The 20,574-nt window shown below is 42.6% G+C and overlaps 1 protein-coding gene across 5 annotated transcripts in view; it reads left to right on the top strand.

The window, feature by feature from the left end:
• ripor3 (RIPOR family member 3) overlaps window positions 1-20,574 on the top strand; it is a 56,209-nt gene that overhangs the window by 16,986 nt on the left and 18,649 nt on the right. For 3 of the 5 annotated variants that reach the window (XM_064306120.1, XM_064306119.1, XM_064306121.1), the window contains 9 exons: window positions 6,693-6,725; window positions 6,987-7,094; window positions 14,528-14,680; window positions 17,015-17,093; window positions 17,561-17,584; window positions 18,829-18,882; window positions 19,368-19,517; window positions 20,105-20,168; window positions 20,549-20,574. The exon at window positions 20,549-20,574 is cut by the window's right edge and continues 18 nt beyond it. In XM_064306120.1, coding sequence (XP_064162190.1) covers window positions 6,706-6,725; window positions 6,987-7,094; window positions 14,528-14,680; window positions 17,015-17,093; window positions 17,561-17,584; window positions 18,829-18,882; window positions 19,368-19,517; window positions 20,105-20,168; window positions 20,549-20,574 — 678 coding nt within the window. In that variant the 5' untranslated portion in view covers window positions 6,693-6,705. Of the gene's footprint in view, window positions 1-6,692; window positions 6,726-6,986; window positions 7,095-14,527; window positions 14,681-17,014; window positions 17,094-17,560; window positions 17,585-18,828; window positions 18,883-19,367; window positions 19,518-20,104; window positions 20,169-20,548 lie in introns of those variants that run through there. The other 2 variants (XM_064306122.1, XM_064306123.1) reach the window with 2 other exon arrangements.

Below are 20,574 nucleotides of genomic sequence, written 5' to 3'. Positions count from 1 at the left end.
TCGGTTCACGTGTTTTGTCGGCCATGTTGGCTGATGGTTGGGTGCAAGAGATAGCCGGAACGCTTTGGTATCTAAAACCCGAACCGTTGCGACTTTGCAGTCACATGGTAGTACATCACAACCAATGAAAACAAATCTCTTCTCTTGGCTGCGCTTCTTAGGGTTTTGTACGTTCAGTCTGCGGCAACAGTTTACACTGGGACATTTTTGTCGTCCATAAATAAAACATTAATGGGGAAGTTTTTGTTAACGAAACGTTAATCAAGATCATTTCTGCCATCGGGTCCTTAAAACGGTACCTCAGAACTGTTATGATGACACTCTGGCCTAGGCATGGGTGGGCCAGTGTGGGCCACGGCCACCTAAATAGTGTGCTGCCCCACCCATTTACCTTGGCTGACACAACACACCCAACTGTGAATGTCCACCTTGTTCTATGCAGGCCGAACGACATGGATATTTTTGTCTACTCTGCAGTGATGACATCGGCCCATTTTGCCATTTAACTCCGTGTAGCGTGAAGAGTGGGATCTGTTTCGGCCATGCCTGCTGGTGGAGAGAACACGCGCACCTGGCTTGGTGCATGAAGGTGTGCTCCTCTACATGGAACGGGGCTGAGCGAGCAAGTTTGAGTCGGAGAGCCCGTGTCGTTTGTGAAGACGAAGCGAAAGTGGAAACGTAGCTGAAAAGCTGGCAGCTGGTCAGTGGCGAGCTGAAAAGCTTCCGCTTTGTTTGCTTTTTTCATGGTTATTGTAGTTTATTGGTCTAGCATGGAACCCATGAGGGGGAAGGGTGAAGGTGTGCGTTTTTGCATTGGTGTGAGCGCTCACTCACTCTCCATGTGGTAAATAGGTGTGAAAACCTGGAATTGCCACATCTACCAGGGGTGTCACATGACCTGACACACCATTTTTGCATTTTTACGTAAACGACTGATGTGGAACAGGTTCAGCTATTTGGAGCAGTTGGAATGGATCCATAGCTGACCAGGGGGTGGCTGAGATAAGAATTCATTACAAACTAATGGGAAACTAATTTTTTCAATCAATTACTCAGACCGGACATTGTACTGTCCAGTCAAGACCACAAATCGGACCTGTGCATATTTTGAGAGCCAGACATTCCAGCTGAAAACCAGGTATCTGGCAGCCCTATGGCTGACTGTGTGTCACCCTGTGGGGCTGCCAGCCCCAGTCATCGCTGGCATGGACCAGATTTGTAACTAGTGGAGTCCATCCATGCACAAGAACATGGGGCGACATAGCTCAGGAGGAAAGAGCGGTTGAATAGCAGTCGGAGGGTTGCCGGTTGGATCCCGCGCCCTGGGCGTGTCGAAGTGTCCCTGAGCAAGACCCTTAACCCCTAATTGCTCCCAATGAGTTGATTGGTACCTTGCATGGCATCCTTTCACCATTGGTGTGTGAATAGATGAATGGGAGGCATCAATTGTAAAGCTTTGGATAAAAGCGCTATATAAATGCAGTCCATTTACCGAGCAGAGCCCTAACAGCCACCCACCAGCCCTGTAATAATTTGACCAATTAGCCTTTCACCCTTAATTGTGCCCAGTGAAATATCTGAAAACGCGACCGGGTCAAGTTTCCACAGCCTAAAACCCTGTTCTCAGTCAGTTTACCATGTGGCCCTCCTGCCTCATGCACTACAGAACATGTTTTAGCATACCCTTACAGTCAGAAAATAGTCTTAAATTCACCTCACAGGGAATGTTGATCCTGCTTGTTGGATGAACTGGTGGGTTGTATACAATTTATGAGTAATAAGTCAAATGCATTCGTTATTTGAAATGACAAATAATTTGATTGTGTTTTTTTAAACGCAAATAAAGGTCCTCACACAAGGAGGACTTTATTTAATTCAAATAAAATTCAGATAAATTATTTGTGGTGCTCTATATAGGTATAAATACATTATAGCATAATTTAGGGCACTTTGTATGAATAAGAGTATAGTAATGCAACATTTACGGTTCTCAGCATAAGTATAAATATGACATAGCATACAGGCAGCCTTGTGATACAGTTAATAGGCACAGAATGTGCACGCTGACTATTTTATATCTGTAAACAAGGTTATATGTACAACCTGCATTAGTTACCTTTTTTTCCTTCAGAGTAGGGCATCTAAAAAATTTAACCCTTTAAGGCAAAAGATCACAAATATATAATTACAATGTTCTTAGCTGAACATTCTATTGCTGATGTAACAATAACTACTGGAAATTGAAAGCAATGGAGTTCTAGAACACTGACTTAAAATTCTGGGGGGGAGAAACCATTCCAAATTCATCAAAAAAAATTAAATTACCTGAGACGAATCTCTTTTCTGTATATTCCGCTAAGAGTAGCTTTAATCAAAAAGATCTCCAGTATGTTGTTTAAAATAACAAGCCCAACATGGATATGTATTTCTCGGATGTTTATAATTTGCCGAACGCCATTGTTGTAAAAGCAGTTTCCTCGGCTAATGTTTGAATTGGCTGGGACTCCCTGACCTCAGAGCACAGCTTTGCGGAGGCCTTTTGTTTTTGGAGTAAAATTTAAAGATTAATCCAAAGATTTAATATGGTTTAGGAAACCAAATCGGCATTTATTTACACGCCCTCTTTCACACCTCCTGCGCGCACGACCTGCTGTCTTTCGATAAAGACAAGGGCATTAACTGTTTTAAAGCTAGTTTTTTAATAAAACAGACCGCTCCAAACATTGTGTGAACTACACGTTCTCTGTTGCCTCCGGCAACATGTTTATCAAAACAACGTGCGGCGTTCCTTAGCGAGTCGGGCGATGTGAAACATGTGTGCGTCGGTTCCCTCTGTCATCTCGTCCTAATTAAAATCAGGCCTGTTTATCTGCCTCGCGTGGGGACGTCTCTTGCCTCGACTGAAGTGTTATTTACGGATTCTTTCGGTGCCGGTTTTGCAACATAAGCAAAATATTTTGATCGGTTAATCTCATTGGCTCGCCCGCTCTCTCTCTCTCTCTCTCTCTCACTCTCCTGGCCCGTATGGTCTCGTTCTCTTCTAGACTTGAGGTCTTCACGCAGAAGAGAGAACAAAGAGCGTAGTGAAAACCAGCTGGCAGCACCGAGGCTTTTGCGCTCGTATAAGGCTGTGAACTAAAAAAGAGTTTGGGCTGTTGATGTGGTGGACGCAGGTGCTGCTTTCTCGAGCCGTCATCCGGGTCGCTGGGGAGAAACCGTCCGTGAATATTTTCCCCCGGATATTAACACCCCAGCTCCGAGAATGTGGGGAGCGCTCGAGTCGGTTGCGATGACAACACATCTGCTGGTGGCTGTGGGAGCCATTTGGGAAAGGGCCCAGGCGTCTTTCTCTCTTGATCTTGTCCATCTGATGAACATGTGCCTTTGCTTCTGCTTTGCGTCTAATGACAGGGTCACAAAATGAATAATGAGAGATGATAGATGGAGAGTGGATGGGGGTGGTGGGGGGGGGGTTGAAAGAATTCAAGACGTAATGCTGAAATTTGTTGTTAACTAAGCACTCAGACCAAACTGTAACAAATGCATCACTTGGTGATTTACAGACTTTGGAATGAGAAAATCTAGGCTGTTATGGCAAAAGGAATGAAACCAAACATTTCTGACAAAAATATTTAAATATTTATTTTACGCATGTTTATCCATGCTAATATACTGGGGTTGGACAGAATAGTAAACACACAACATGAAAAAGGACTTTAACTTTGAAGTAACTAAATAAAAAATGACAAAGGCAGCTACACAACTGAGTCAGATTAAGCTCAATGAGTGTGTCAGCTATAAAACAAGTCTTTGATATGTGAACTTCCACAGCAACATAAGGAAAACAACAGCGGTCCAAAGAGGCCAAAGAGTTGGTGCCTGAATTGCAGGTGAATCAGTCACAAAACTGCTGAATTATTTAATGGGACAAGTGGAACAGTGTGGAAAATGATATATGATTCGTTCAAGTTCATATGATATATGAACATGAACTACTAAACGAATGCTTAACAGGATAGCTGCAAAACAATAAAACCAAAACAACAGCCACAAAAATGACCACAGAACTGAATCAAAACCTTTATGATTGAGTCTCAACAAAAAGTGTGCATCGTGACCATGACAAACCTGATACTTATAACAGGGAGGCCATTCTGAAACCACTTTTATCCAAGGCTCATGCATGAAGGAGCACAAAACCTGAACTCCTGAACATGCAAAATGCAAAATAGCCTTTTATTATTTTTCCTACCTCGCATGGAGAAAGCCAAAGATAGCCTTAAACCCGCAATGTCTGTATCCAACTGTTAAACGTGGTGGTGGATGTGCTCGATAGCAATCCCGTGGTTGTCATTGGGTCTGATGATTGCTTTGCATGGTCATATAGCAGCCAAGAATCATGAAGCCATTTTACATGTGCAGGCGCACTCTTTGATGAAAACATTGTTCCCTTATGATGTCACTAAGATACTAATGCCCCCATAAATGCAGCTAAACAAATTCAGAGGAGGCATTATGAACAGCGGGATGAAGTCAAATGCCACCTATGGCCTCCACAATCACCAGATCTAAACTTCATTGAAAGTTTTTGGAAAGTTCTGGAGCACGGACTTCAAGCTACATTTACTGTGCACCTCTTTCGTCCCTCAAAGAACAGGAGGTTTTCCTTCTTGAATAATGCTCCAGTATCCCACTACACACCCTCCAGAGCTTCTATGACAGCGTTCCAAGAAGGACTGAAGCTGTTCTGAAGATGTAGGTTAGCCCTACTGCTTATTAGTTACTTTACATTCATATATGGTTTGTAGTTTTCATTATTCCATACATACGTAGGTCATGTCACAGACCTCTTAATATATTTACGGGTGTATTGCCTCTAATGACATGTGTACTTAAGGGTCCTAATGTGAAAAGTTGAGGTAATGACTTTTCCACCATGCAGCTGTTTGGCTGAAGATACAAACATTTACGGATTCTCTTCCTCCATCTGAACACACAAAACACAAACACTTCAGATCTGCTGAGCCACCACGCTACGCTGGCTGCATTCATATCATTTATCTACGGAACTGTTAACGGATACCTTTGGTTTATTGCTGAAAATAACTTATCTAAATACACAAGAAGGAATTCTCGCTTAGTACATCTGACTCAATCTAGTCCTGGAGATATAGCTTGTGAATATTAAAATTGTGTTGAATTATGATGGTCCTTGAGTAACTTTAACCTGGAAACACAGAAATGCAATGTCTGCTTTAAAAACTTGTATTACAGTAGCTGTCAGCACTTACAGTGGAAAAGCAGACATTTTTGTCTCATAATTGTCTCATGTTGATCAGCACTCATTGCTATAACCTCCATTATCAGATTGAGAGAACACAGCCAATCAGGAGCTGCACTCTGAAGCATGTAATGTGAGCTTATCAAACCACAGTTTAAAAGTTTGACTCTCGCAGACATGAGTCTGAGGAAGACACTTCACGTGCAGCTCCGCAGGTGGACTGATCGACCCGCAGGGGTCGCTAATACATGATGAGACGCTGTGTCATACCCACTAACTGAAACCCATCCCATCCCTGGGCAACACTAGAGCCAGTTGAATGTCGCTCTCTCATACAATCACAGTCAACCATGGGGCCCATCCACATACTAGTACAGTGCCTTAACAGATACCAGACCATGGGGCCCATCCACACACTGGAACAGAGCCTTAACAGATACCAGACTCTGGGGCCCATCCTTACACTAGAACAGAGCATTAAACAGATACCTGACCATGGGGCCAATCCACACACTGGAACATACCCTTAACAAATTCTAGACTGTGGGGCCCATCCACATTCTGGAACAGAACCTTAATAGATACCAGACTGTGGGTCTTGTCCACACACTGGAATGATGGAATAGGATGAGCCTGTATGGCTGTTCCAGTGTTATGGATCACGGAGTGCTTAGGGTGGATTTCTGTGGTCCTGACAGTTCTGGGCAGCTTTCTTCCTCCATGAAAAACAGGACGTGAGTTACAGTTTGTGGGAGGTCGGAGGCTTCTGCATTTGAAATCTGCCCACACCTGAGCCAAGATCAGCTACCTACAGAAACACTCCCCTGTGCTTTAACAAGTGGGGTGGAGGGGGGGGGGGGGGTCAAGAGAGAGAGGGAGAACAAAATCTATATATCTATAATATTAGGAGAAAGGCCTACAGCCCCACAGGCAGCCAAATATGTAGCCACATGCCACAAGATGAGGGACAAAAAGCGAACACTCTATATGTAATTATATTTGAAAAATTGATTAGTTTATTATTGTTATTTGTTGACCTATCTTAAAAAGTTAACTTACTGTACCATAATTAGTTTTTTTAAACCTATACGTATATATATGCGTATTTGTTTATATTATGACAAATATATTATCATTTTTGTTATGTTCTTCATACCTTAATTAATGTTAATAGTTATTTTACATGATGTGATTATTATTATTATTATTATTATTATTATTGTTGTAGAAATTATGATGATGATGATGATGATGATGATAATAATGATTATTATTATTATTATTAGTGTTGTAGGCCATACTTGTTGTATGTTGTATATATTGTTTGCATGTTTCTGCGTATTATAAAAGTAAGTTCGCATTTTTGAGCCATGGGTTCCCTCATCAGATATCCATTGCTTTTTTCCCGTAGGGATTTCAAACCCATGGTGGAAGAAACATCCAGATTAGCCTACAAAAATACGTCACCACTGTAACACTATAAAGCAAACTGAAATTGACGTTTAGAGAGAGAGAGAGAGAGACAAAGGGGGAGAGAGAGAGAAAAAATGGACATTCTGGAAGGTCAGAGGTGAGCTAGGGTGAGAGGGCTGTAAGTCGGGCGGAAGGGGAAGATGGTGCAGCTGACCCACAACTGTGTGTGTTTGTGTTTGTGTGTGTGTATGTGTGTGTGTGTGTGTGTGTGTGAATGGTGCTGTTCTGACAGGAGCAGGGGGATGTCGGTGAAGCTGCGGTTCGAATACCCGTCGGACAGCGGCGCGATGCGGAGGAGCCGCTCCCTCACAGGATTCAGCTCGCTGAACAGCCACCGCCGGTGAGTCTGCCACGGCAACCGCTTTAACCTACACCCCGCTGCCACGGCAACCATTCAAACGCGCACACCGCTGCCATGGCAACCGCTCAAACGTGCACACCTCTGCCTCAGAGAACGCTCAGGCCCTCGCATTACTGCCATGGCAACCGCTCAAACCACCATACTACAGCCATGGTAACCACTGAGGCCTACACACTGCTGTCATAGCAACAGCTCAAACCTACACACCACCGCCATGGCAACTACTCAAACCTACATGCTTTGAATGTGTTACTGTTGGCATGACGTCATCCTCGCGGACACACTTGCAGCTGAAATGCTTGTTATTGAAATGCTTACTTTTTCAGGAAAGCTGTAGTGCTATAGCTGTCACTCCGCACGTTACCATGGGGATGGTGCTGCTCTTCTAAAGCATGTTCAGCTGAGCTGTTCAGTGACATGTTCCCCCGCTCACGTTGTCCAGAGCCCAGGACCCGCCCCGTCTAGACACCCTCCTGAAAAAGCCTTTAACTGCAGGCTAATTCACCAGCTGAAGCTCGGTTGTAAGGTGCTGACTGATACTTAAGGATCCACATTACAGTCTAGCATAAATGTTTAGATGAACGTCTTTTAATACTGTACGATCTCCCTAATTCACTGCAATCAGAGAGGGTTTATTAGAAACAGATGTGCTTTGGGCAGCAGAGTATTGCGTCATGCGGTTCACATGATGGTTTTTCTGACACACTTCTCATGTCCTCTGAGATTTTTTCCGTGAGATTCTCAGAGATTCAGAATGAGATTATTAACGAGACGCAATTTGTACTGTGACAACTCCATTTTGGTTCTGCCTTTTACGGATTGACTGCCATGTGTTTCTGCTTGTGCAACTGAATAATGTGTAACCCATTTCCCCAGAATGGCTCAGAGATGCACAAAAATATACAAAGATGTCTCCCCTCCTTTAACTGATTGACTATAAGCCAGTAAGACAGGCAGAGTTCCTGCTGTTTGCTGATGAGGCACTCTTGCATTTATTTATATACCCAGAACAATGCAGTTGTCAGTCAATAATAATCAATTATGTGAAAAATAAGGATATGTTATGATAATTATTTATTATTTTGAGACTAATTATTTTATGAGTTATTAGTTTTGTTCTTTCAGATGCAAAAGTAACTGGTTAAAGTTGGTTTGTTTCTGTTCAGTCCAAACCTCACCAATCCCATTCTTTCAGCTGGAAAAAACTTTATTTTCAAGACAGACTGTCACATCATTTCTCTAAACTGAAAACATGTGAGAACTTTTTATCAATGAAGAGAAAAAACTGATAGTACACAATTTATTTAAGAGGTCTTTGCTTGAGCAAACTCGGGAGTGCTATTATTAAAAATGGCCACATTACTGAATTGCTATGTCTTCTCTAACCTAAATGTATTGACCAGATGAATTCATTTTGTTCCAGAGCTGTTTGGAATGAAACTAAGAATTATTGTAGTCATGCAACAGTGGCCTATAGTGGTGAACAGATGAAGAAAAATGGGTCTGGACAGAGTTCCGGGGAAGAGACTGAAAGCAATGTTGGTGAACCAGTAGAGGGAATATCCCAGTCCTGAGAGACTCCATTGCTTCAGTACTGTAATATGGCCTGCACTGGAAAAATGAAGCATTCATTAATAAACAAATATGTTGGGAATTTCCAGTACTATGCGTTGGGCCCAGAGAGTTCACAGTTTCACAATGACATTACAGCTCCTCTGTACTCCATGAAAATTAAGTTATCGCTTGCAATCGCTATCCTTCTCAAGTGTAAAACAAAATACATCCTGGGCTATGAATGCCAAGATGGCTGATTCTTTAATGGCATGGACTAAAATCTGTGTCTGTTGTTTTGGTTCTGCGTGCTGTCACATTCATTATCCGCTGTCTGGCAGCACATCTTTCTGCCGAACGACTAGCAGTCCTTTGTTTACTCTCTGTGGACGGTGCGTAACATATACACCTCGGGTGATATATTTAATGGCTCTGGACTGCTCTCTTTCCAGGAATTACAGGAATGATATTCTATACAGGGATCTTTTTTTTTTTCTTTTTTTGGATCTCAGGCTTGCATGCTCTCTTGTAATTCTTAGTTTTGAAAGCTTGCTTACAGTAGAAGATTCATGTCTTTTAGTACAATTACAGACAAAAGAAAATCAAGTGTAACACAGAGTCTTACAACTGACTGGAATAGGGTTCTGCAGCTGGGAACATATTTCTGCATTATGACAAAATGTAGCTCTACAGTTTATTTAGTTATTCTTTCACTTGAGTCCATAAATGAAGAAACAGCCTGATCTGGCACTTATATTAATTTTTGTTAAAAAGTCTGGACAAACATTTGTTAGAAGTGTAGTGATATACGGAAATATTTCCTTCACTTAAAATTGTTCCAATATATCTCGTGAAATATCCTAGACTGTGACGCCAAAAACACAGTAGCACGATGCACAGCTGTTAGGAAAGGGACAGATCAAAGTGAAGGTATACGATTTTTATTGGCCCATACACATTTCATATTTTGTATTCCTTTATATTGTTGAATATTTAATCGTTTGCATCGTTCCCTCTTTCTCTTCCCCACGGCTTCTGTTTCCGCTCAGAGGAAACGAAGCACGATAGCGCTGAAAGCATTCCAGCTCCCATCATGCTATTCTTCATTGACAGACATTGCACAAATATGACATCACGTTTGTGCTCATATTAGAGCTTCTCTTTCAGCCTGCTGATTGTGCTCTCTGGGCACACACAGACGCAGTGACGCAGACGCTCAGTTCCGTACTGGATGGCGTGTGCGGCTGCTCAGTCTTCTGTCCCCATGCCGCAACTACGGACGTTTACAATGCAATGCAAAAACATTTTCCCTTCGATATGCTCCATGACATATAGTATGTGTTCAGTCGAAGCTGCTGCGATAGATTCGGCCGTGTTCCGTTCTGAAAGGGAAACCCAGTGGAGCATGAAGGGCTCAATTCTTCATGCAGCTACATCACTGATGCACGAGACGCACGGTGCACGTCTATGGTGTTTTCTCTTTCTCTTTTCAGGATTACATTTAATCTGGGTATAATTCTGGAAACAGAAAGGCTTGATTACTTTTCAGAAGGGCATTTCATACACCACAGAATTTGTTGCAAGAAAACAGTGATTTTGCTCCCATCAAGCCGAATGGTTATATTGTGATGTACTGAAAAACAGCCAATGGAATTCACACTGTCCTATTCGAGAGGCTGTCACCAAGCATCTCCAAGTTCACAGGAAGTACATTTCATCACTAAAGACAGATGCTTGTTAACAGAAAGAAACAGAACGTTCCGAAGGACCGTCTGGGGGATAAGAGGCGACCTAGAGAGAATCTGTGCCACACGAGGGGTTCGTCAGCCCGGTGTCTGTGCTTTGAGCACGGTAGAAAGGGGGGAAAACCACATGTTTTGAACTCTGGGGCAACACACAGGAATGTGCTTCCTGGAATGGAGAAGAGGTGGGGGTGGGGGGGGGGGGGTTTACTAATCACTCAAAGTCTTGTGTCAGTTCATTGACTTTTGGCAATTTTCTCTGGAGAAATGGGCTGGGAGTTTCGTGATGTAGTTCCATTACGCTGTGGAAAATCTGAATGCGGCCAGACTCTCTTCCTGCATGTGGAGCAAGCAGCCTGCAGCCAGCAGTGTGAGACAGAAGAGCTGCTGTGTCTGTGGCAGTTCTCTGTAAAAAGCACTACACAAATAAAACTGAACTGAATTTAATAGCCGGTGGAGTGACCTCAGTAGGGGAGTGACATGCGAGAACTTTGGGAAGGTTGAAGACAAACAGGGCAGCAGTGTTCTGAATCATCTGTAGTGGCTGTATGGCACAGGCTAACAGGCTTTCAAGACCGTGACCTTGAGTTGGAGATTAGCTAACACTAGATGGTAACGTTAGGTAGCTAGCTAGCTAGCTAGCTAACTTAGTTATTAGTTATTTATCAATTGTCCAGACTGCAGTGTTAGCCAAGCCAAACCAAAAAAGGCAACATGCCTACTGTTAAGCTTTGATAACATTTCTCTAATCTACTTGTGGCTAAAATGTTGAGTCTCGATTTATTAGGCTTGCATTATTTAAAGTTATATCACTTTGAGCAGAACAGGTATCGTTAGTGATTCGTCTCTGACATTTTGCTAAATTGGTCTTCAGTTTGGGGACCATCCCCATACTAGAACAGAGCCTTAACAGGATCACCCAACTAGCTCCACCCATTTTTTTCAATCTTCACAATTTTACTGTTAGCACTTTGTGTATTGTTACTGTGCTTATTAGCACCTGTGAAACTATTAGTCTGGATCAAATATACCACAGACATTACTGGGATTTTAAAAGCAATGCAGAAATGAAATGCAAAAATACTCAATATATATCTGATGTCCAAACAATATAAACAATATATGGTAGCCAGTACCTCTGCTAGATCACATTTGACAATGAAATGCCTTCTTTTGTAATGAAGATGTGGGGGCATGGGGCATAAATCATGTTTTTCTGTGAAAATTTTAAATGGAACAAGATTTTCATGCAAAAGATAATTGATATTTATTGTTTTGAACTGGCATTCTGAATTATTGCTCATCTTTATCCTAAATTCAAAGAAACCATAAAAGCAAAATACATGAAGCAAATGATGACCAACAAATAGAAACGCAAAACAAGAACCAAATTTACGCTGGTGTAGTCACTGGTTATGAAATATATCTCTCAAAAGTTTCTTTCTCTAAAAGTTTAAAATGTGGTTAATTTGACCCAAACTGAACACAAGGGTTAACTCCACATTAAACATTTTGTCCATGTATTCTTGTTTCAAGCATGTAAACGCCTTGCAACCGCACTGCAAAGAATTATGGGAGTGGGCCAAACTGCAACGCTATTCCGGAGCTGGGCTTAAATAAAAGCAGACAAATGATTTAAGTCTTTTGAAAAACACGACATAAAGCTTTATCCCTTTGTTTTTCCAGGGCTGGAAAGCAAACTGAGGATAAGAGTTCACCAAGAAGACCCTGGCTTGGTTGGGGGCATTAAAACACAAACAAATGTGCTAATAATTCATACATTCTTGTAACAGGATTCTTGACCGTGTGCGTTGTTTTTATATTATTTTATAATATTGGTTCCTCGGGTGCAGCTGTCATTTTCTCTCTTTATCCTCTGCTTTAAAAAATAACAGGGAAAAAAAACGTGCACGGTATTGCCCAAAGAACGCACGTGACAGAAGATTAAAATGTGATATTGTTGGTAACAGGATGGCGGGTCTATGCAAGAAAATTCACTGAAATAACATAACAGAAGAGAAACCTACTGTGACATTATAATCATTGCCCCTATGGTCTATATAAGGAAGGAGATCCCACTAACATTGTATACATACACTCACTAAGACTGCGAGTTTCCCAAGATTCCTTCTGCTGGTTGGCAGCCAGGCATCTTCGTATTCACAGCATTTTGATTAACAGGTACTATTGAAACTCTCCACTGTGTAAACAGTTATAGGGGGTTAAGAAGGAGGTTGACAGGGATTCTTATTTACATCCTGACCCTGAGCAGTTCATACTGAAAAACAGACTCATTCTGCTGATATCTGAGCCTGAGAAACAGTGTGGTAACTGAGATACTTTTTGTGGTTGAAATGCATTCTTAGAAAATCTGTATATTAGACTGTTGGCACCGTAGCAAGGTAATGACATAAAGTTTGAAAATACTGAAAAAAATTTATGATTGCGAAGACATTTAAGCACAAACGTGACAGGTGTTCACAAAAGCCCTGGAACTGGTAGACTGTGACTTTTTTTTTTTTTAGCATAATCTGTTTAATTTTACAGATTTTAAAAATTATTTCTTTTTTTTTTTTTTTGGAAAATTTGATAGGTTCAAATTTTCTTTTTGTAGTTCCTGCTGTTCAGTACATAGCTCTCTGAAAGGAGCAGTAGATACTGTTGCTCAGCTAGTTTGACAAGTGCAACTCACAAGCGAACAGAATGCGGTATCTGATGACATCATTAATTCACACTGCAACACTTCTCACTGGCATTTTCTGGTCCCCCTTAATACCCGAGAGGCATTGATTTTTGCATAACCGATCAGTAATGTTCAGGCAGTGAAGAAAATATTTTTATGGAAATGCATACAAGAAAATAATAAAATCCTGTAAAAAATAAATTACATATTATACAAGCGAGGTGATGTTTCCTCAAGCAAAAAAAATGGGACATTTGTTTTAGGAAGTTACCATGTCTAATGAAAAGAACTTCATGAATTTGTTCATACTGTCACATTTGCCTACACTACCAATGAATGGGCCAGTGTTTTCATCTGTATTTTCATCAGAATATCTATCAGAATACATACTGTACTGACATTACTAAGCAGCTATTCAAAAACGATGACTGACAGTATTTAGTCAGCAAGCAAAATTGCTCATTTGTGACAAGGCTGAAAAAAAATCTAATCGATTCCCATTCAAAGCAGGGAGTCACTTGCTCTGCATAATCTTGTAGTTCCTGTGGCACTCTCTGCCCCATCCTTTCCTCTCTGATGTAACCTATGCATCTAATGTGCTGCATGTGACAGCCTCTGTATATCCCATTATTCTGTACAACTTCGTGAACTTAACAGGTAAAGTGCAGCTCAGTTGTCCCTATCTGATAGGACAGGCCGAGTGGCTTATTGGAATTCATATAAATTCCACATGCCACAGTGTATCTGTCCCTGTACTGAGCGCAAACACACAATGCAATCAACAACGTGATCTCCCTCCATACAGAAAGCTATCGAAAGCAAATGACTAGGACCTCGGTTTTCGCTGAAAATGCGACCTGAGAAATATTTAACTTGTAGGTCATTCCTTATCCTCTAGGTGTCACTGTAGGTACTCAAACTGCAGTAATCCGTGATGAGCAGTCAACGGACCATGACTAATTATGCAATTATGGACCAGCTGAGGAGTTTACATATGCAAGGGTGCTAGTCTCCAAACCAGCAGTGCCTAATCTTATCGGAGAAGGGGTGGCACGGCTTTGTCCTAAATTAGCCCATCACTAAGGGACCATGATTCTGCGACTCAAGGCTGTGACTGTAGGCCATGATTCGTTCACTAGGTGAATCTGGTGTCATCCATGCTGGGCTAGAAAAAAAGCCTGCACTCTTCCTTACGCTGGTCTTCCTCAGTTAAGTTTGCACACTGCTATGGTAACCAAATTATTAACTGAGGTTATTGACATACTGTAACTTTTTTTTGCTGCACAATTAGCTTCAGAAAGTCCTCTGTTGCCCAGTTGGTGTTGGAGGATGTGAATCTATTGACTCTTTAAAAATGAAGTCTTCCGCGTGTAGTAGTTTTACATTCCATCTTGTTCTTCTCTTTGTCAGCCGTATCTAACTCTGTTTCTCCGCAGGGTCTCCTCGGTGAGAAGCTCGCTGCGGTCCAAAGGCACGGCCCGGAAAAGTTCCAGAATCCCTCACTCCACGGGCCGGGTGGGCAGCACCCTGTGGGGCCCGCAGCCCGAGCAGGTGGACAAAATATTCCAGGCCCTGCGCAAGGGGCTCAAGTAAGTGCCTTCTGCCTTACCAGAGCCTCTCAACACATCTCCAGAACTGAACACTGCTCTTCCATTACTGCCTCCCTCTTTCATTCTCTCTCTGCAGGGAGGACTGAACACTGCTTGCTGAACACTGCTCTTCCATTACTGCCTCCCTCTTTCATTCTCTCTCTGCAGTGAGGACTGAACACTGCTCGCTGAACACTGCTCTTCCATTACTGCCTCCCTCTTTCATTCTCTGTGTGCAGTGAGGACTGAACACTGCTCACTGAACACTGCTCTTCCATTACTGCCTCCCTCTTTACTTCTCTCTGTGCAGTGAAAACTGAACACTGCTCTTCCAATACTGTCTCTCTCTTTAATTCTCTCTGTGCAGTGAGGACTGAACACTGCTCGCTGAACACTGCTCTTCCATTACTGCCTCCCTCTTTCCTTCTCTCTGTGCAGTGAGGACTGAACACTGCTCGCTGAACACTGCTCTTCCATTACTGCCTCCCTCTTTCATTCTCTCTGTGCAGTGAAGACTGAACACTGCTCTTCCATTACTGCCTCCCTCTTTCATTCTCTCTGTGCAGGGAGGACTGAACACTGCTCGCTGAACACTGCTCTTCCAGTACTGTCTCTCTCTTTAATTCTCTCTGTGCAGTGAGGACTGAACACTGCTCTTCCATTACTGCCTCCCTCTTTAATTCTCTCTGTGTGCTGAGGACATAGCTAGTCCTTCATGGTTGTTAGTTTATCATCTGTGAATCACATTTGGCTACAGTTCTTTGTAATGAACTGTACCATAAAAATGAATGAGGTTAAGTACAAGCTTGGTTAATAACAACTGTTTGGCATGCTCATACTGCCTCACTGTACTGGCTGCAGATGCAGCGTTCGTCCATGAACAACATGTGCAATGTAAATGCATCATTTGTTCACATTAACAACTGTGCTGAGTGAGACAGATAGATTTCACAGTTTACATAGCCCCTACACGGCATCAACATTTTACTGACTGACATTTCTGCTCAGTAAGATGACTATTTTATAAATCCTTTAATGAATTTAGAAACCTCAATTGAATCCCTTTTAGTGTTTTTTTGCTGAGAATGAATACACTACATGTCTTTTTTTCTTAACACTCTTGCAGTGTTTTTTCATAACTTTTACATATCTTCAGAGGACTTTTCATGTAGCTCAGAGGTGAAATCGTCCGTCTTAAACTTCAGCTCAACAGGAAGGAGCGAGTTCATCTACAGTGGTTGTGTTATCACAGTAACAGGAAAAAAACTTAATAAAAACTTCAATACTTCCAGGAATAGTATCATATTAAAGGACTTATATGGGAAACCACTGGGGGAAAATGTTGAATTTACTATTACAGTATGAATATCTAGCATTGTGCCAGGAAACATTTCTCAAGGTTATTCCACTCAAATTCACCATTCACTTTCTAAAGTCCTGGTCATAAAATAACCCCCGTTAAAAAACGCAAAAAATCCGGGAATGATATGAGCCATTACATGCATGCGATGCAGGGAGTTCCATCCGAAAAGGTACTGCAGTAGCCTTGCATTGTGTTTGCATTGCATCATTCCCTATCATTGGGAGGGATGAGGTTCAGCGAACTCCTCCAAGAATTTTCCCAGGAGGCAATACTGTTTCAAAGTTTATGCAGGAGCCAATAGGGTGATGGGGCATTACTTCAGGTGATGGTCTATACCTCTTTTATATCCTCGTCAATTCAGTGTATGGAAGAAACTAGCTTAAGAGACTGCTTAATTAATTATTTGAGTCTGCTTAATTCACTGAATAGAGACAGTCTAATTGATTTAACAGAGACAGCTTAATTAAACTGAACAGAGGCTATTCACTAAATGGACACTTTGACACTTGCTTAACTTTCTTAATGGAGACTGCTTAATTCATTGGCTAAAGACCATTTAAGCAAAAGTTCCTCTTGGTTTCATTGATGGATGTTGTGGCTTTTGTGTGGTTATGGCACAGTCAATACTTCTAAAAGTGCACAAAATGTGGTTTGCAGTGTCAACTTAATTTCATGATGTTTCTCTTGTCTGGGAAAATATATTATCACAGTTGACAAATTAGAACTTTTTTTTTCCCCGCAAACTTGTGACCAAAATATGACCAAAGACTGAATACTGTGCTTTGTTCCACTGAAGAAGGTTATGGGATGGGGGGGGGGGGGCGGACAGTGGAAGGCTCTTTTGGGGTGCTGTTAAACACAACCCTGCCCTTGCAGTACATACCATCAGGGGGTGACGGCCCTGACCCAAACTGCCCAAGGTGAAATGTTAGACCGCGGGTTCACGGTCACATCTGCGCTTGTGTTTGCAGGGAGTACCTGGAGGGCCATCAGGGGGAGATGGACTTCCTCTCCTCCCAGCAGAAGGACAGCAGAAGGAACTCCAGACTGGTAAGATAATCCAGAGCAGGGCCCCGGCCCGCTTCCCATTAATCACGCTGGAGTTAGCGCTGAGCTAGCGGGGGCAAAGCCTCCCCACTGTCTACAGCTCAAGCCAAACACCCACGCTACGCAAAGACTGAAATACCCACAAGGCTTTAAGGTCTACAGCGCAAATCCCCCATTAAAGGGGGCTACTGGTTGAAGCAGAACTGGGAGGCGGGTGATCTATGCCTCTGAGTTTATGTTACAGTGAACTACAGAAACCCCGGTGTAATACAACCGAGACGGAGACGGACACATTTTTGTCAATGAAAAGCTGGTTAATCTGAATAACCCGAATAATGACATTTACCATTTGGTACCATAGTTATTTAATTCACTATTGCAAGGCAACCCCCTGAAGCAAATATAAGTGTATAAACTGTCAACTATTGAACTGCTGACTGAAAATCAATTTTCTTTTTCTCCAATTCTAGGCTTTTCTATATGATCTAGAAAAGGTACGTTCTCTTATGTACTATAAGCATTGCAGTCTTGCTTCAGTCTTAAAATTATTATTATGTTTTAGACATATATTTACGTTTAGCAAAGTGAAGGCATTAGCCAAAAACACATTTTAAGGGCAGCTAGGTTACATCTTGAAAAGAAATTCCCAATGCCAATGAAGCATCAAGGGTTACACCCACTTCAGGGTTTACATCACATTGTATTAATGCCACAAGTTGAGCGATTTGGGCACAGAAAGTTGTGTTTACATAACCCTACGCCTTCTCTTCTCTCAGGAGCTTACGCAGCTTCTCGCTCAAACCTCTGTCTGACACGCTCAGCTCACTTCCACATATCTACTTTTCACATGCAGAACTGTCTCTCCTGGCACTCAGCATCTCTCTGCACATGCTCAGTTCATTCTCTCACTCAGAACACTGGCTGCTGTGAATCTGCTTTGTGCTGATAGCTAGCTAATTACACTGAAAGCATATTTACGTAGGTAAGACCAGAAACGCTGTATGAGTTAAAGAACAGGAACACAGTGTGGTGTTAAAAATCGGAACACTGTATAGAATTCAAGAACAGGGACACTGTATTGAGTTAATAACACACATCAGTGGTTAAACATGGAGCGAAAGTATGGCACTGCACTAGTCAGTATGGAAGCTTTCCACATTCAGAAAAATACCAAAAACTAGAACTGTTTCTCTCTCAATCTAAGCCAAGCGTCTTCTGTTTGCTTGTGTTTTCTGAGCTGTGATGTGTGATTGTTAAAACACTACCAAAAAGCTGTTGCCATGGAATGTGTCTTATTATTATTATTATTATTATTATTATTATTATTATTATTATTAATAATAATAATAATAATAATAATAATTACATTTATATAGCACTTTTCCAAATGCTCAAAGTGCTTTACAGTGAAGGGGAACTCACCTCACCCACCACCAATGTGTAGCACCCACCTGGGTGATGCACGGCAGCCAATTTGCGCCAGAACGCTCACCACACATTAGCGAAGGTGGAGAGGGAGAGAACATTTATTTAGCCAATTAAGTCTGGGGATGATTTTTAGTGGCAAGTTTGCGAGAGCCAGATCTGGGATTTTGGCCAGGACACCGGGGAACCCCCCTACTCTTAGCGATAAGTGTCATGGGATCTTTAGTGACCACAGAGAGTCAGGACCTCGGTTTAACGTCTCATCCGAAAGACGGAAAGTCCTAAAAGACTGTCTTCGATTCGTCGACAACAGGAGATCCGAGCTTTGGAGAGGTACATGCGGAGGCTGGAGTTCCACATCAGCAAGGTAACTGATTCAATGGTGTCGATCTCTACCAATAAACACAGGCATGATATGCCACTGACTGCCTTCTCACAACAGCTCTGTGAGACAGAACAGGTCATGGGAGACTGGAACACTGGACACAGACCCTTCATTCGAAAGGTCTGGCATGCCATCAGAGACCAATAAAATGCTCCAGTGTGTTGAATAACACAAGCATAGGATCTCCTGATTGTTTGCTTTCCACTTGTAGCATGCTACATGTAGCCTGTTAACATGTGTAAAATATTTGTTTTATGAATTGGCATTGGGATGTGCCACATTTTCTATGTGAATGAAATGAAATCATCTAAGACTGTATTCCTCAAATGCTGGTCGTCGTCTTCTTCTTCTTCTTCTTTTTCTTCTTCTTCTTCTTCTTCTTACTGTTATTATATGAATACAGCCAGGCATCAAAGCAGTGTTGTGTGTGGAAGTTGGACAGGCTTTAAAGTCTCTTTCTGTGGCAGGTGGAGGAGCTGTATGAGACCTACTGCATCCAGTGGCGACTGTGCCAGGGAGCGGTGAACATGAAGAGGGCCTTCTCCCTGTCCCCCTCCTCACGGGCGTCCAGGGACAGCCTGCTGGAGCTCAGCCGCAACCACCGGCACAGTCTGGAGGTATGGACTGCGCACACGCACACACACACACACTCCAGGCCTCATACACACGCACACACACACACGTACACACCCACCCCAGGCCTCATACACACACACACACACACACCCTCTCAAACCCCAAACCACTGGCACAGTCTGGAGGTACCGGCTCCTCACACATGCAAGCGCGCAGGCATGCTCTCACACACACACAAAGACACACACACGGACGCACACACACGCACACACACGGACGCACACACACGGACACACACACACGGACGCGCAAACACAAACTCTCGGACCCCAAACCGTCGGCACAGCCCGTAGGTGCGGGCTGGTCAGGTGTGTAAAATAACAGTAGGTAATGATGTATTCATTTAATAATAATAAGATATATAATAAGAATAATGAAGGTGCAGAAGCTGACATTAGCTGGCTTGCTGGCCTGAGCAGACCTGAGCATTCCCATCAAACTCCCTGGGATGGAAAGTCTGCAGGTACCTAGTGTCTCTGTTTCCGTTTCATCTGCCGCCTGAGAGCCAGCAGGTACGGTGCCGTGAGAAAGAGGGGTAATCCGTCCCCAAACCCCCTGTGCTTTTCAGGACATGTGTGTCATGGAGGGAGAGCTGGAGATTCTGCTGGGGGAACTGCACATAAAGATGAAAGGTACGGGGCAGGGCTCGGGCCGAGGGGGAGATAGCGTATCCCGAAATACAGGCAACGTTTCTGAAATGGGTATGGCGTCATAGAGGCATGCGGGCATTACCTTAGGAGCCAATCAAGTTTCATGAAATTAAGGGGGAGACATAGCTCAGGAGGTAAGAGTGCTTGTCTGGCAGTCGGAGGGTAGCCGGTTCGATCTCCAACCCTGGGCATGTCGAAGTGTCCCTGAGCAAGACACCTGACCCCTAATTGCTCTGGTGAATGCGAAACATCAATTGTAAAGTGTTTTGGATAAAAGCGCTATATAAATGCAGTCCATTTACTTGTATGTTGTAATGTTGTAAATATGTCGTGCAATAATGTTTTCCCTCTTTGTTTATAAGGCTTGATTGGTTTTGCTCGTCTTTGT

This window comes from Anguilla rostrata, chromosome 13 (genome assembly GCF_018555375.3).
Source record: "Anguilla rostrata isolate EN2019 chromosome 13, ASM1855537v3, whole genome shotgun sequence".
NCBI lineage: Eukaryota > Metazoa > Chordata > Actinopteri > Anguilliformes > Anguillidae > Anguilla > Anguilla rostrata.
This window is presented reverse-complemented; position numbering and strand designations above follow the sequence as displayed.